The 15,883-nt window shown below is 45.0% G+C and overlaps 1 protein-coding gene across 11 annotated transcripts in view; it reads right to left on the bottom strand.

Moving 5' to 3' along the window:
- OPCML (opioid binding protein/cell adhesion molecule like) overlaps positions 1–15,883 on the bottom strand; it is a 1,160,549-nt gene that overhangs the window by 553,011 nt on the left and 591,655 nt on the right. For 4 of the 11 annotated variants that reach the window (XM_012449168.3, XM_012449163.3, XM_012449170.3 and 1 more), the window contains exon 2: positions 5,545–5,629. In XM_012449168.3, coding sequence (XP_012304591.1) covers positions 5,545–5,629 — 85 coding nt within the window. Of the gene's footprint in view, positions 1–5,544; positions 6,458–7,094; positions 7,434–15,883 lie in introns of those variants that run through there. The other 7 variants (XM_012449166.3, XM_012449165.3, XM_012449161.3 and 4 more) reach the window with 5 other exon arrangements.

The following is a 15,883-nucleotide window of genomic DNA, read 5'->3' on the forward strand; positions in this document are numbered from 1 at the left end:
GGGCCAAGGGCAGAGTCCTTTTTTAGAAACCAGAAGGAAAGGAAATGAGAAAGACAGAGCTAAACTGAGCCCAAGGGTCAAATTTTACTTAAAAAAGGTTAAACAATTACCCAAAGGGGTCAGATAAGAGCTGCTGAGTTTTCCAGAAAGGTTCAGAAAGCCATGGAGCATGTATTTCTATTGCTTTAAAACATCTTCTCCCATGGCCTACTTCAGAGAGAGAGAGTGTGTGTAGGATGGTGTGTGTGTGGTGTGTGTGTGTGTGTGGTGTGTGTGTGTGTGTGTGGTGTGTGCTGGGGGAGGCAGACACATTCCCACCAATCAGAGACGTTAGAGAGTGACACAGAGTCAAGCCAGCCTTGCTGTTTCAGGCCTGCCAGATTCTGCAGCTGTGACCCAACCCAGGACATGGCAACCTCCCTGCTGCCTCCTCGCCTTTTGTATCTCCTTGGTCCCACAAGGTAAATCTCAACAGAGATGGGTGTGCTTTCCAAGTAGTATTGGTGCTCCTCCACTGCTGCACAAAAGCAGTAGTAATACTGCTCTTAGCTCTGCCACCCTGCTTGTTGTCTTGCCTTCAGGGATAGTGAAGATTTTGCATAGTTTGGATCAGACTGCCATCATTGGTGGATTCAACTGTCCCCTCTGGCAAGTGATTTGAGTGGAATCCAAAAAGTCCCTCAAGCCTCCAAGATCTCTAACCAACTGCTGTGCCTGAATGTCCCAGGATCATATTTTAAAGACAATAAAATTGTTTAGATACATTGCTGTAGAGATAATAATATACTGGAAGTGGTTGCTTCCCATTAAGATGGATTAAAGCATTAAACCAATACTTACTTTTTTTAATCCTTAGTATTCACCACAGTATCTATACTCAATACATAAGGCACAGCTCCTAAGCTCCAGAAGTCCCCAGACTAACCATAACCAGACATGGAAAAATAACAGGTCCTAGTATGTAACTGTTAGAACAGAGTTCTGCAGCGAGAGTTACTGGAACTCTGATGAGGGCAATTCTTGACCACAAGCAGAAAGGATTCTGGGTAGAACTGTGAAAAGACTAATACACTTTAAAGCTGTGTGTAAGTGTGGGAATAGAAGAACAAGATGGAGCTGATGAAACTGAAAAATTTTGAGAGTATTGTCAGTTGTTATTGAGGAATTCAACTTAGTACTAGTAATAACTTGCACATATATGTTGCTTCATGGCTTGTAAAACAACCCATATGCTTCCTTTCATCTGATAATGCAGACCAGGTATGACAGATTGTTCCTATATGTATACAATTCAATTGAAGTGTTCAAGGTTGTGGAGTTAGTGAGAGGTAGAGCAAGAGTCAACCCCAGGTGCCTAGCCCCCAAACACAGAGCTTTCTAGGGCATTAACATAGCCAGTGAGGTGCAGTCTCACATGGGCTAGATGATTCCTTGGGAAGCAGGGACACTGAATAAGCCTTGCTTAGAGGCTCTAGGGCCAGAAAGGGCTTTAAAGCAGTGTTCTCAGTTCTGGCTCCACATTAGAAATACGGGAAAAGATGCCTTCAGTGGCTGCATCCATGCCCAAACCCAGGAATTTTGACATCATCAATCCGGGAGCCTGGCAGTGGAATTTCTAAAAGCATCCCAGATAACTCCAACTAGGTTAGTGCCACTAGTTGAGAGCTCCTTTATGGACCTGTCCCTGCTTGAGTGTCTTTTAATGTCTTTGTCTTCCCAGACCAGGAGGAATGCCTTTGCATTCTCCCAGTCCTTATTCAGCTTAGGCAACTGAAACATTGAAATGGAAAAATCATGCATTTGTTTTAAATAGTCTAATGGCTACTCAAAATTGTCTAATTTACATAACAGAAAAAGGAGCTGAAAGTGGGTGCAAAGTACAGAAACACACCCAGGCAAACAACAGAACTTTATCTGTGGAAACTTTACTGCCCAGGTTGCTTTGGCAAAATCCCCTGCTCAGATTATTCCTTGGCAGTAGTTAAACCTCAAATACTTGGTTTTGAATGGATTAGCCCAGAACTCCAAATGAAAATGCAGGGACATTTTAGAAAAGAGCCATTAAGCATAATCCCAGATCAGCAAGCCTGTATCAGCAAAACTGATTATCCTGCTGTTGAAATAAAAAAACACAAAAACAAAAGCAAAACACAAAGAAAACCCAGTATGTTGGTGGGAACTTTTCCCACTGAGTGGAACGGTTACAGCAACAACCTTGCCTCTATCTCACCGTAGCCCCTCAAAATGTTCATGTACATAGATGATGTGGACCCACAGAGGAACTCAGGCAAACTTAGAAGAGATTAAGGCCTATGAAGAAAGCACAGCTGGCCATCATCCATTCTGCTGAGATGGCTTAATAGACACCAGCTGACCACACTGAGTATCCTGGGCTCATTTTCCCCATGTGGGTATTGATTCGGACACATGACTTCTAGATTCTTGTCATATCTAATCTAATGGAGAGGCACAGAACATTTTGAACCCAACAGCAGATAATTGTAATGAAGTGATTCTGGCCAAGAGGGCCCATTTGTAATAATGAATTCAAATCAGATTCATGGGAGCTATAATTCAACCATAGTGAATAGCACCTTCATTTTCCATATCATCTCTCTTACAAGAGGGTAAAATAACTCAATATTCAAATAACTATTTTTTACTTTTCAAGTACCCCTATGAAGTAGTTATGAGGAAGATAATATTGCCTCACTTATAGAAAATGAGTTACATCCACGTTCAAAACTTCAGTGTCATTCTTTGGCACAGTACTTCCTAATGTCCTTCAGAGCAATCAAAGACCTGTCACAACCAAACTGATACCCCAAATGAAGGAAATCATTCTTCTCTAAGCTGTGCAATTTTTCATTGGGAAATTTAAAGGCAGACCCAGGTTTCTTGACTCCTTTGCTTTTCCTACTGTGTCTCTGGCCTCCTTACGGGACTTTAATCAAGATTTAGAAACAGATTTGAGATAATTTAATTCAGGACAGCCCACATTAAAAGGGCTTTCTGTGGCTGATGGGCATGGGTATCATTCAGTGCTTTTTGGAGCATTCCGAACATGTGATGCACTTGGAACATTCAGTTCCCAAGTAATGAATCCCTAATGAATGTCTCCTTAAGGAGACAAAAGAGTAAGAAAACATACTTTAGAATTACAACTTATAAAGCAAAACTCACCACCAAATAAAACATGGAACATTTATCTAGGATTGGGGCCATGGGCTTCCAGAAACTGGAAGCACAGACTCTCCCTCAGAGTACTGGCAAATCAGCTGTTTGTTAAGATGGGCACAAAACTGTTAACCAACAGAGCAAACGAGTGTGAAAACAAAAGGAGAGAGATGGGGACATACAGAAATTGGCAAAAGATGTTTATGTTCTTTTAAGAAACACTGTGATAGTAGTGAAATCAAAACCTTAAAAATTCAAGGAATAAGAAGACTTACTGATGAAGACAAAAAAGAAAGAAGATAATGAGTAACAGACAAAAGTATATATTATGAGAGCATCTGATAAAAATGAAGGAAGAAAATAAAAGAGGACGACACGAGCTAAGAGAATGAGGATTTAAAGAGATTAAAATGTAGAAAATGTGCTGAATTTCTCTATTCTGGGGTAAATGTATAGAAGAGAGGCAAAATCAACATGGGACGTGTGCTTACTTTAAAAAAAATTACACATGCAATCAGGTAACAGGTAACAGTGATGCTAGAACATGTAAGTTGTTCTTTTTTTCTGCAAAGAACAAAAAGCAACTATTCAGCTTTTCTTTTTTTATTCCCATCCCCGTTCCCAAGCCCAGCTGCTCAACATTGGAATTGAAGATCATGAAAACAGGCAAGCAGCTAATAAAAATTGGTAGATCAAAGCTGGCCCTCTGCTGCTGGAATAGTCTTATTGCATCTCAGAAAGCAGAAAGCTCACGTTTTCAAGTTTCTGGTTTAACTTGGGAGGACAGAAAGAGGACAGAGGATTTCGGAAAATTCAACACTGACATCCTACTCAATGCTAGACCTCTTTGCTCCCAGTGGTACAACAGATAGTAAAAAGGTGCATGGCAGCATTAACATTCCTAAACACTAGTAATATGTACTGACATTTCCTTGGTTAACATGTATAACTCATGTGCTACTCATATCTTTGAGCCAACTGGTCCACTGCAAATGCGTATTAGGAAATGTTCCCTGATTCCTCAGGGAACCTTCTTTGAAGCAATGAAATAGGGATATTACACTCTAGTCTGGGGCGGACTGGGCAATACCCACATAGCCTGGACTTTTCCCTTATGTCCAGGAAGGGCCTCTCTATTTGCTTTGGGCTTCTGAGAAACAACACATAGCATTCTGAGACCTGTTCTCTAAACTAAAAAGAAGATCCAGCTAGAACTACCAAAGTGACAGAATCCAACCTTCACCCTTGGGCTTAGGAAAGAATTTCAGTATCCCAGAGACCTGTCTTTCCTCTCCCAGGGAGAGGCTTGCCTAGATGCAGGAAAGGTTCCAGGAAAGCCAAGGGAGAAACAGGAACAAACCCCACCCTCACACTCTCCTTGGAGAAGCCAGGCATTTTGGCTGCAGAATCTGGGTCAGGATGTTTTATTTTCACCATAACCATCAAAGTCATAGGCAGGGCAAATGCATTCGCCTTGTGTACATTGTGAGACATAGTTAAGCTGGGACGTCCCTGAATCTGTCTCCTAGGACCAGAACTGCCTCATTAAAGGGATAAAAGATGATATCTGCTGAGCTGGTGGAAAGTGGTGGCTGCATTTTTATTAAAGTCTCTGCTGCAGCAAGCCCAGTCCCTAAAGGTTCATATTCCAAGATTCTCCACCTCTCTGCCTGGAGCATGCAAGTGATTCTCTGTAACTCATTAAGGTAAAACAAAAAGCTCTCCTATTGTGCTTTTCACACAGGAGTGATGCTGTTGCATAAAAGCTACATGTTTCCTTTCCTTGGCCCCAGTCTGCAGAAATAAAACTGCTCTCATAATTTACAACAGGGGCCCCAGGAGCACCACACAGGTTTGGCACGAGTGCTGGGTCTCGAGCAGACTCACAACGGGCTGTGGCCTGGCACTGGTAATTCCACAGCCTTACATTTGAGGTGCATCTCTGATAAGGGCTTAGCCTGGTGTTCCTGAGGATTATCCTGCCTCATCACATACCTTCTGGCCTGTGACAACCATCCAAGGGGCACAGGCTAACCACCCAGTATTTCAACTCCATGCCCTCATGTTCTCATCTTGGTGCCCACGCAAGAGAGAATCTAGCCTGTCATGGCTTCATAGAGCCATGGAGTCCCACGCGTGGACTTCAAGATTCACGCTTAAGATCCCGGACCAGCAAAGCCAGAGCAAATGACAAACCTGTCCAGGGGCACGGCAGTCGGCAACCACAACGCGCAAGCGGGCGCCCCTCGGGCCTGCACAAGGCCCTCTCGCGCTCCCATCCATCACAGAGCCTTCGGCCCCTCTCCCGTCCCCTCCCCGGCGACCACAGCCCAGGGGCTCGGCCCCCGCGGAAGGACGGCTTCCTACCTGAGGGTGGCGCTCTCCCCCTGCCGGACCGTCACGTTGTCCATAGCTTTGGGGAAGGTGGCATCTCCGCTGCGCACGGGCACTCCTGTGGGTACAAGGAACAGCAGCCTGAGAGACACGACCACGAGGCACTTCCAGGGCAGGAACAGGTACCCACAGACCCCCATCCTCGACAGCCACAACTTCCCAGAACTCCGGCAGCGGCACGGTCCTGGTCCCCCACCCCGCGCGCACCAGCCGGCTCGGGAAGCGGTGCGGGGAGGAGGGAAGGGACAGAGCTCGCCAGGAGCAGGGGGAAGGAGAAGAGAGGAGTCCAGGCGCTCCGGAGTCTAAGAATTCTTCCTCAGATCCTGCCTCAGCTTGCCAGCCTAGCAGAACCAGATGCCCCTTCCTGCATCCAAAAAGAGCTTTCTCGACGCTCCCCTGGGGAGGAGGGAGGTAGCCAGGAGGGGAGAGGAGGCAGCAAGGTGCGGGGATGAAGGTCACAGATTGCGCTTTCTCTGCCTCTCTCTTCAAGACGCGACTTTAAAGATTCAGTTGGGCACGTTCTGCAGTGCTCTGGCATCAAAAGTTTATAACCCAAAGAAGAAGGCAAGTGTCTCTGACATACAGGAGCTGTCATAAAAAGCTGCGGCTTCAAGAAGAGGAGGAAATGTTTTATTAGATCACACACATGTACAGATGTACGTGTCCCTCAGCCCTAAGTCTCGCATCTGGAACCCCAAGGCGGCAAAAAGTTCCAAGCGAGGACGCGCAGCCGGCGCAGCCAGAATCCTCCAGTCGGTGGCCGTCCTACGCAGCCCGGTCGGCGACTCGCGGTCAGCCCGGGGAGCGCCGCCCGGCGCAGGCTCGGGGCGCACGGGGAGCTGGGCGGACGGCGGCCCCCGCCTCCTCCGGGGACGCGGCACGGGACGCGGGGACGCGCGGACGCCACGCTCAGCGGCCGCCCCCGGCCTCTGCGCCGCCTTCCTCCCGGGTGCAGCCCCGACGCGCGCGGGCCCCGACCGCCGGGGTTGTCATGGCAGCAGCTCCATCCCTGACCGCCACTTACTCCCGGTGCCGCCTCGGAGCGAACCGGCGGGCGGGCGGCGCGGACTGCGCTCTCATCTCGGCGGGCGGGCGCGGGGCGCGGGGCGCAGGGCGCGGGCGCCCACCTTGAACCCCGCCGCGCCCACCGGACTAGGGATGCCTGCGGGGATGAGCCCGCACCGCGCCCGCTCCGCTCGGTCCCGACACCCGCGCCAGCCGAGAGAAAGCGGCGCCCCTCGTAGTGGCTCCCCCTGCAGAGGGGTGGGGTGGGGAGAGCGGGGAGGGAGAGGGGAGGGCGGGAGAGGGAGTTCTGGGGAAAGCAGCAAATTGAAAACTGACACTGGCACCTTCCCTCGCCGATGCCAGCGCAGAAGTTGCCGAACCCCGCCCTGGAGAGCTGAACTACCCTATCCATGCCCGGTGGGGCACCGGTGTGTGTGTCCATCGCCCTGCGGCTGCTCCCCACCCAGCCAAGTCCCGGCGCGCTGTCCCGGGCCGGTGCGCAGGTGGAGTGGACCCACCTCTGAGGACCCAAGTCGGAAAAGCCCGTGTCCCTTCACTGGATGTCTGTCCCCCAAAGTGGCAAATCTTAATTTCTCCTTACAACACAGCATGCAACACTGTCCCCGTCCTACACCTTATCGTGGCAAACGGCAAGAGCTGGGAAAAACACAGGCAGATCCTAAAAAGTACTAGGACTGATCCTACTAAAATCCCTCACAGGAAGTGGCGCCTCAGTGGTGATGGGAGGGGACTTGTGGTTCGGTGCTCTCAGAGGCCAGCCTCCCCGTTTCTTTAGTCTGGGATTTGTCTCTTTCCTCTCTAAACACCAGAGCTCCGCTTCCCTTGGGCCCCTCCGGAGGCCTTCTCCGCTCCCCTGGCAGAAGCCTCCCCCCACCACCCTTGTATTCTAATTTAATGGTTGCTATGTGCATCTGCTCTACTGTATTTTTTCTCAGAGCCTTTTGTTAAATTAGACTGGGCTCTGCACAATTGGCAAAATGAAATTTAATTCAAAACTAAGCATTAAGCTCTTATCGTTTATTACTTTAGTTGCTGAAGGATACAAAAGCATACTATTTGCTTTCAGTTCTGAGAGACTGAGTACAAATAAAAACTGCCCCATTCTCCATTCTAAAACGGTTGGCCCACATATATGTGTAGGTCTAAAATTTTTAATTAGAGCATCTTACCTAGAAGGGAGAATACTTATCACTAATCATATCAGCTATAGTAAAACATATACAGTCATATGCCACTTAATGAAGGAGATACAGTCTGAGAACTGTCTTTAGGAGATATTTGTCATTGTGTGAATATCCTAGAGTGTACTTCCATAAACCTAGAGGACATGGCCTATCACACACCTAGGCTGTATGGTAGAGCCTGTTGCTCCCAGGCTGCTAGCCTGTACAGCATGCTGCTGTACTGAATACTGCAGGTAATTGTAACACAGTGGTAAGGATTTGTGTATCTAAACACAGAAAATGTGCAATAAAAATACAAAAGATAAAAAATGGTACATCTGTACAGGACGTTTGCTATGGATGGAGCTTACAGAACTGGAAGTTGCTCTGGGTGAAGCAGTGAGGCAGTGGGGAATGAAGGCCTAGGACATTACTGCACACCACCATAGGCTTCATAAACGCTGTGCAATTAGGCTGCCCTCAATTTATAAAAAAATATTTTTCTTTCTTCCATAATAACTTTAGCCTACTGTAACTTTTTAACTTTATAACCTTTGAATTTTTCTTAACTTTTTACTGTTGCATAACATTAACTTAAAACACAAACACATTGTACAGTTGTACAAAAATATTTTCTTTCCTTATATCCTTATTCTAAGCTTTAATCTACTTTTTATTTTTCTTTTTAAACTTTTTTTGCTAAAAACTAAGACACAAATACACACATTAGCCTAGGCCTACATAGAGTCAGGACTATCTTCCTCCTCCACATCTCCTCACACTGGAAGAGCTGCAGGGGCAGTAACGTGCATAGAGCTGTCATCTCCTATGATAGCAATGCCTTCTTCTAGATACTTCCTGAAGGATCTGCCTGTGGCTGTTTTACAATCACCTTTTTAAGATAAGTAGCAGGAGCACACTCTAAAGATAAAAGGTATAGTAAATATAAAAACTAGCAACATAGTCATTTATGTTGGTTATCGAGTATTACGTCCTGTACATATTTGCATGTGCTAGACTTTCATGGGACTGGCCGCATAGGCTTGTTTACACTGGCATAACCACAGACACATGAGTAACACTTTGAGTTAAGACATTAGGATGGCTACAGTGTCACTGGAGGATGATAATTTTTTAGTTCCATTGTAATCTTTTACATACCACTGACACATATGCCACCTGTCATTGACAGAGCATCGTCATGCAGTGCACCACTGGGTTAGATCCTTTCCAGAAAGCAGATATGATCAAGGTGGCAGTGGGGTCCAGCTCTCACCCATAAGCTCCTGGGGTACAAGGCTATGGGGAGTTGTGATTCATAGAGGAGAGGCTGAGGGCTCAGGGAGCAGCCCCACAACCTATTCTGGGATTTCCTACCAGCTTTCATGGCATGTCTTTTCTCAAGACTTGAGTGAACCCGGGTTTCCTGATCAGTCGACATTATACCTCAACCTCTCACCTCTGTGAGTTCTGGTCCAGTATTACCAGATGGGAAAGGCTCTTTTCATACTTGAACTTGTGTAAAGCTAGAGAACCTGAGGCCGGGCTTATGAATTTCTTCAGTTGGAGGGTCTGGAGCTTGAACACAGGTGGGTGGCAGCCGTGGAGTTGGGTCAGGCTGCCCCTCAATGTCTGCAGCCGTGCCACTCGGTTGTAGGGTCTTCAGATCGCCTCCTCTCTCCCACATCTGCTGGTCTTATTGCTTCTCAGGAGACAAAAATGGGGTAGTTGCTAAATCAACTCATAAAAGATTGCTGGAGACAGGAAGAGTTACTACGGAAAGAGAGAAAGGCTAAGATAGCATGAGACTCCCCATAGGAAAAGAATGGCTGAGGCAAGTAAAGAAGAGCAGCAGAGATGCGTGGAAGTGAGGTGTAAATTTTCTTAACAATATATAAGTGTTGCCATTATGAAAAAATAAACCAAGTATCCCATTTTTGCAGGACTGGCTTCCCTGAAATAAGGTACCTGGAGTCCTAAAGAAAAGGGCCTGTGTCTATTTTCTTCTGTACAAATGTTTCATAGCTCAGTATTTCTGAGTGAATAAAAGGGCTCAACTCATGGGCTAGCAAATCAGAGAAATGACTGCAAAGGCCTCATGTCATGTTAATCTCTGTGAGCCTACAGTTGTGTGGGAGAGAGTTCATTCCTCTGTAGAACACTGCTGTGGACTAGTGTGTGCATTTATAGAATATGAGGCTGAGACCTAATTGAAAATGGAAACAGAAAATGAATTGAGCCTCACAATGAATGAGGACTAAGTAGTTTATGTCAGAACTTTTCTATGAAATGCTTGGCTGAGTATCACGACAGGGTGGCCCCTAGCAAAACCCTCTTACATATGTGAAAACATATATAAAAACAAATTAACCTCATGACTAAGAGTGTAGCTTGAGTATTTCTTATCAGAAATGCTTGAGACCAGAAGTGTTTCAGATTTTGAATTATTTTAAATTTTGGAATCCTTGCATTATACTTACTGTTAAGTATTCCAAATCGGAAAATCCCAAATTCAATATGCTCCAGTGAGCATTTCCTTTGAGCATCATGTCTGTCCTCAAAAAGTTTCAGATTTTTGGATTTGGGATGCTCAACCTATACTACTTCTGAAGTTGTACTGTCTGTTTAGATACTGACTTGTCATCTCTCTAGCTGCCTGGCTGGTACCCAGGAATACCTATACCACCAATCTTATAGGGTTTGAGGCTTCTTGACATGTACCTAACATGTTTTAAAATCAAGGCTGGTAAGATGACAGGCACAGAGACAACTGCCTTGAAAGATGAGTTTATTCCTAACAGTTCCCAAGAGGAGGGGCACACCATGCCATGCTGGACCACATGGGGAGGCACCAGGGTTGCTCAGGAGGCAGAAGGAGTGAGAGTAAGGCCTAGCACAGGGTCTTTATTGTGATTTCCATGGGAACAAATAAAGGAGGCAAGGTTGGCAAACTTGAGCAAGCTTAGGATTGTAAAGTTTGAATATTTCTGGCAGGCTCTGCGTTACGAAGCGGGGGGTGGTTCTAGTTGTTCTGTACCTGGCCCTGGGGTGATCTAGGGCAAGAGAAATATTGATTTGGTGTGTGAGCATTAAACGAAAGAAATGTTTGGGGTATGGGTTTTGGACGGATTGGTTTGCTCATATAGCAACGTTTTATTATCTCTAGGAATTAGCTAGCCCTAGGAGGGACACTTTTTACAGAATTAGCAAGACCCAGGATATCAAAGCATCATAAAATACAGAAAATAAAAAACATGATGAATATAAGGGACAATTAATGAGATAATGCACGCAATATATCGTCAGAGGACTTGGGACACTGGAAAATTTAATAATCATAAATTGTGATTATATAGCAAAACTCCCATTTTCACATGATAACAATTTTTGACCTGAAAAAAGATGTGAGTGAAAGGTTACAAATGTCCTATGTACAAACTAGAGATTCTACTCAGACCTACAGAAGTCTCATTTATGACAATTTGTAACAGAAAATGCAACGTTGGATCGTGATTGCAGGGTGGTAGTGATCACAAGAGAAACCAGTGGCTAGCCAGAGAAAAGCAAATGTGAACACACTTGAGAATGGGAATCCTTGCCAGAGGGAACTTTCTCAGGTAGGAGAAAGAGGAACAGAGAAGGCAAAGAGCTGTAAAGAACTCTAGGGATTTCCAGGTCAGAATTCAGGTGACTCTCGCAACTTGAAACTGACAGGTAGTTTCTGCAACCTGCAGAAGATAGAATGTCCCAGAGAAACTGGATGAAAAGTAAGGCAATCCACCTGGGAAAAACACCCGTAAAAAGTCTAATCACATTATCACGTTTCAAGTTGGTTTAAACAAGATTGTGTGCCTATAACATTCCTACTTACATAGGGACTGTGTCTGGTGATGGAATGTAGCTCATGAAACTGAAGAGATGCATCCTGTGAGAAGCAGCTGAACTATGGTGCACATGACTTGCAAACCCACAGTTGTGGAGAAAGACAAAGGGAAGGTGGGCCTTGTCGGTCAGCAACTTCTGTTCAGAACCTAAGCCATCCTGGCTGCCAGAGCTGACCGCTGACTACTGCTGCAGCTGCTTTGGGTATGGATGGATACTTCCAACCAGTATCCTGGACTGTGAAAACTCTCTTACTTGTGGCAGGACATTATCAGCCTTACAGTCTCACACAGAGGGGAATAACCAAGACTAACAGTCAAGGAAAGAACCCAATTTAAAAATGACCAAAAAAGTAACGCAATTTTCACTTACTCATTTATGAATTCATTTGCTCATTCTGTAAATATGTGCTGCACACTTATTTTATGTTGGGCACTGTTCTAGGGACTGGAGCTGCGTAATCAATGAGATCAGCTTTATTATATGCCTTTCTGCAAGGGTGTGTGAGCAGTGTTGAAGTAGGGAGAAAGAGACCATAAAAAAATAAATAAATGCAAATATTTAGATTGTGCTACAAGCTATATTTTTTTTTTTAAAGTATGATGATGCAGGAAGAGTGAAAAATCAAATAGCCGGAAGCGTCTCTGAAGAGGGAGCATTTGACCTGAGCCCTGACTGATCAGCCAGGTGAGGGTTGCAGCTGAGCAAACAAACACCATAGAGGCATATGGCAGAGGTAGCCCACTAGACCCAGGGACAGATCAAGGTGCAGCTGCAGTGGGCCTTGAAGGCCACAGTAACTGTTTTAGAATTGATTCTAAGTGAAATAGAATAACTTCTGAAACATTTCAGTAGAAAAGTTACGGGATGTGATTGATAAAATTTTACAAGTCACTTTGACTGCTGTGTACGGGAATAGATTGCAGGGGTACAGAGTGGAAGCAGAGGGCATGACAGGAGCAGCAGAGGCCAGAAACCATGGCAGTGGCAATGAAGAAAGAGAATTATGGAGAGGTGAGGGGTGCATTTTGGAAGAATAGTAGTCAGGACTTCCTGAGAGTTGGGATTGAACAAAAGAGAGGGATTGAGGAAGATTTGGGTGACTAGCTGCATTTTACAATTTCTTGTAATGGGGATGACACCAGAAGGAATGGGTTTAGGCAGGCAGGAACTGAAGAATGAGTAAAAAGTTCTGATTAAGTTGTGAAGCTATCACCTCTATGAGACAGTCAAATGGAGACATCAGAGAAAGGGATTTGAAACTTAGCATGGAGGACTGAGGGTGATACTATTGTTTCATAGGAAGCTTGCTTTCCTAATTACCATAAAAATAGTGATAAAGCTCTGTTGTGTGCATTTTTGGAAGGGGGTATATTATCCCTGGAACCCTCAACCTGAATCTAGAGGCTCCCATGCCTTTGTTTGTAACTGGGACATAGGCCTCTTCAGCCAACCCTATGAGAAGTAACCGATTTCACTCCATTTAGTAATCTCTTAATACATCGCCTCTACTTGATCACAACTCACTTTGTGAGAGTAGACTCTAACATTGAAGATGAGGCCATGAAGTTATCACTGTTTTTAAGAAAACAAGAAAATGCTGCTCACTGATCCTTAATGAGTCAAAGGACCTGGGTTTAAGACCTCGGCCTGTTTTGACTTCCTGCTGTGATCTAGGTGGACTGCATGCCTGTGCTCTAGAGTGCAGTGGGAAAGACTGGAGCAAGCACAGGGCAGTCAGGCATCAACCCCAACCCCACCTCTGCAGCTCACTATCTATAGGACTTTACACAAGCTCCTTACATTCACTCATCTTCCAGCTGCCACCTCTGTAAATGGAGACCACCACAGCAATGAATTTGTAGAATATTTGTGAGTGAATGTCTTAGTCAGCTCCACCTGCCATAACAAAATACTACAGACTTGGTGACCTCACAAAAATCGGTTTTCTCACAGTTGCACAGGCTGCAAGTCTGAGATCGGGCTGCCAGTGTGAACATGCTCTGACGAGGGCTCTCTTTCTGGCTTGAGACAGCTACCTTCTTGCTCTGTGCTCATATGGGAAAGAAAACTCTCTCTGTTCTCAGAAGGCCACCAATTCTAAGGGATTAGGGCCCCATCCTTCTGACCTCTTTAACTTTAATCACCTCCTAAAAACCTTATCTCCAAGTAGAGTCACATTGGTGCTTAGAGCTTCAACATATTAATTTTGGGGGCCATGATTCAGCTGACATCGGTGTTAAGTGAAATACTGCATGTAAAGTAATTAGCATTGTGTTTGGCACTCACTAAGTCAATAATAAATGCTAGTTATTACTGCCTGCAGAAAGAGGCCTAAGTCCCTATTGTCACAGGTTTCTTCTTTAAAGTATCTCTGTGGGTGGATAAGCTATACAGAGCAAGATGGAAAAATTCCCAAAGTATCCAAAGGCTTTTTTTTCTGTGTGTCTGTATAATAAAAGAAACAGGACAGTTCTTTCTCTGATTTTGGAGAAGGCTTTAGAATTAGAAGTTGCCTAAAAATGTAAAGATTTCTGTGGCTATTAATAAGCTTCCATTTTGCCCTGGAGGGGCTGTCCAGATGAGGATGGCTATTGGGGAATTTGGGATCTCACAGAACTATCTGAATTTATCTAATAAAATTTGTATTCAATTATAAAAGCAATTTCAAACTGTGTTATTCATGAATAAGGAAAACTTACAGCTTGTGTTTATCTGAGAGAAGATTGTACCCAGCTGTTCTGTGTGTATATTAGGGAGACGTATAAACTGAGAAGCCTGGGTTTAATGAATATTTGTATGACAGAAACCAACCTAAGTCAGTGTGGACCCAGTGCAGTGGAGTGGCTGAGGAGACACGGTGGCTTAGCTTGAGGAAGGTGGCTCTCTGGGGCCCTCTGGTCATGGTGCTGTAGTGAACTCAAAATGTGTTGTGGCGAACAGAGTGGTAAGAGTTGCCTGGGGCTTCTGTTTTTAGGCTAAGAAAGTCACAAGAAAGGGAATCACATACCACAGAACACACCACCTTGGAATAAGACATAAGCACTCTCCTCTAACAAACCCAAACCAATCCCTATATAATAGCCGCTTGCACAATTAATGCAAGAAATCCATGTGGAAGCTTGCTTCTCATTCTTGTTTACACTCATCCAAAACTGATACAAATACACATTCAGTGGTTTTCCTAGTCAGCTGCTGACCTAAGGTCAGAATTCTGGCCCCTTAAATCCCAACCTGTTCCTCTTTTCCATCACAGACCACATCACATCCTTTTCAACCTAGAATGCATCTGCTTGGACTGATGGAAGGAACAGACATTATGCATGAATTAAAACGCCTGGCTTCCAATCCCAGCTCTACTACTTCAAAGCAGCGTGATCCTCTGCGTTTGCGTCCCCGCCTCTCTGCCTCTCTGAGAAGTGTGCACAAGAGCTTCCTCACAGGACAGCTGTGAGCACGATGATGCACGTGAAAGTGCCCTTCCCAGAGCCTGGCATGCTGGCAGCTCTCGATGATGGGAAACATTCAATTCCTTTTTTCCATCCTTAATGCCAAAATGATGAAGTTGGCAAAACCAAAGCAAACAAAACAACAAAAAACAATCAAGTAGGCAAACAAAAGCGACATGACAACAACAACAAAACAACTTTAAAATAAACAAGCCAACCTAAGGCATATAAGATTTACACCATAAACAGATATCTATGAGGTTCCCCAAGACTTAAAGAGTGATCCATTGAGAGCTTCAGAATCTAGGGAGTATTACATCAGACCCTAGCCTACTCTTTTTCCTTCCAAGTTTCTGTGTGCATTGCATACATGTAAACTCTCTCTCTCATTAGAACTGCAAGGTCCCCAAGAACAGAGTGTTTATTTTGCTTATCCCTGATTCCTCTGCTATAGACTAGAGCCTAGTACAGAGTAAGTACTCAGCAAATATTTGCTGCACAAGAGAACTGATGTCCAGTCTCCACAGTTTGCAGAAACTCTGTGAAGCTGTCAGCCAAAGACCCAATGCCATTCCCACTAAGGAACTCTCTTAGTAACTCTCTCCTTCCCTCTCTGGCCCCTCAATGCCTCAACAATGGGGAAGCACAGGCATCAACTACATTAAAGCATTTCATTCTAGAAAGGCTGGAGACCCCTATAAAGGGACCAATTTCCACAACCCATACAATAAAATCAGCCTCATTACTTTATAGTCACACCTCATATAGCTCTATAAATCAAATAACAAAAAC

Source organism: Aotus nancymaae, unplaced genomic scaffold, assembly GCF_030222135.1.
Source record: "Aotus nancymaae isolate 86718 unplaced genomic scaffold, 86718_ANA_hifiasm-v0.15.2.pri h1tg000012l, whole genome shotgun sequence".
NCBI lineage: Eukaryota > Metazoa > Chordata > Mammalia > Primates > Aotidae > Aotus > Aotus nancymaae.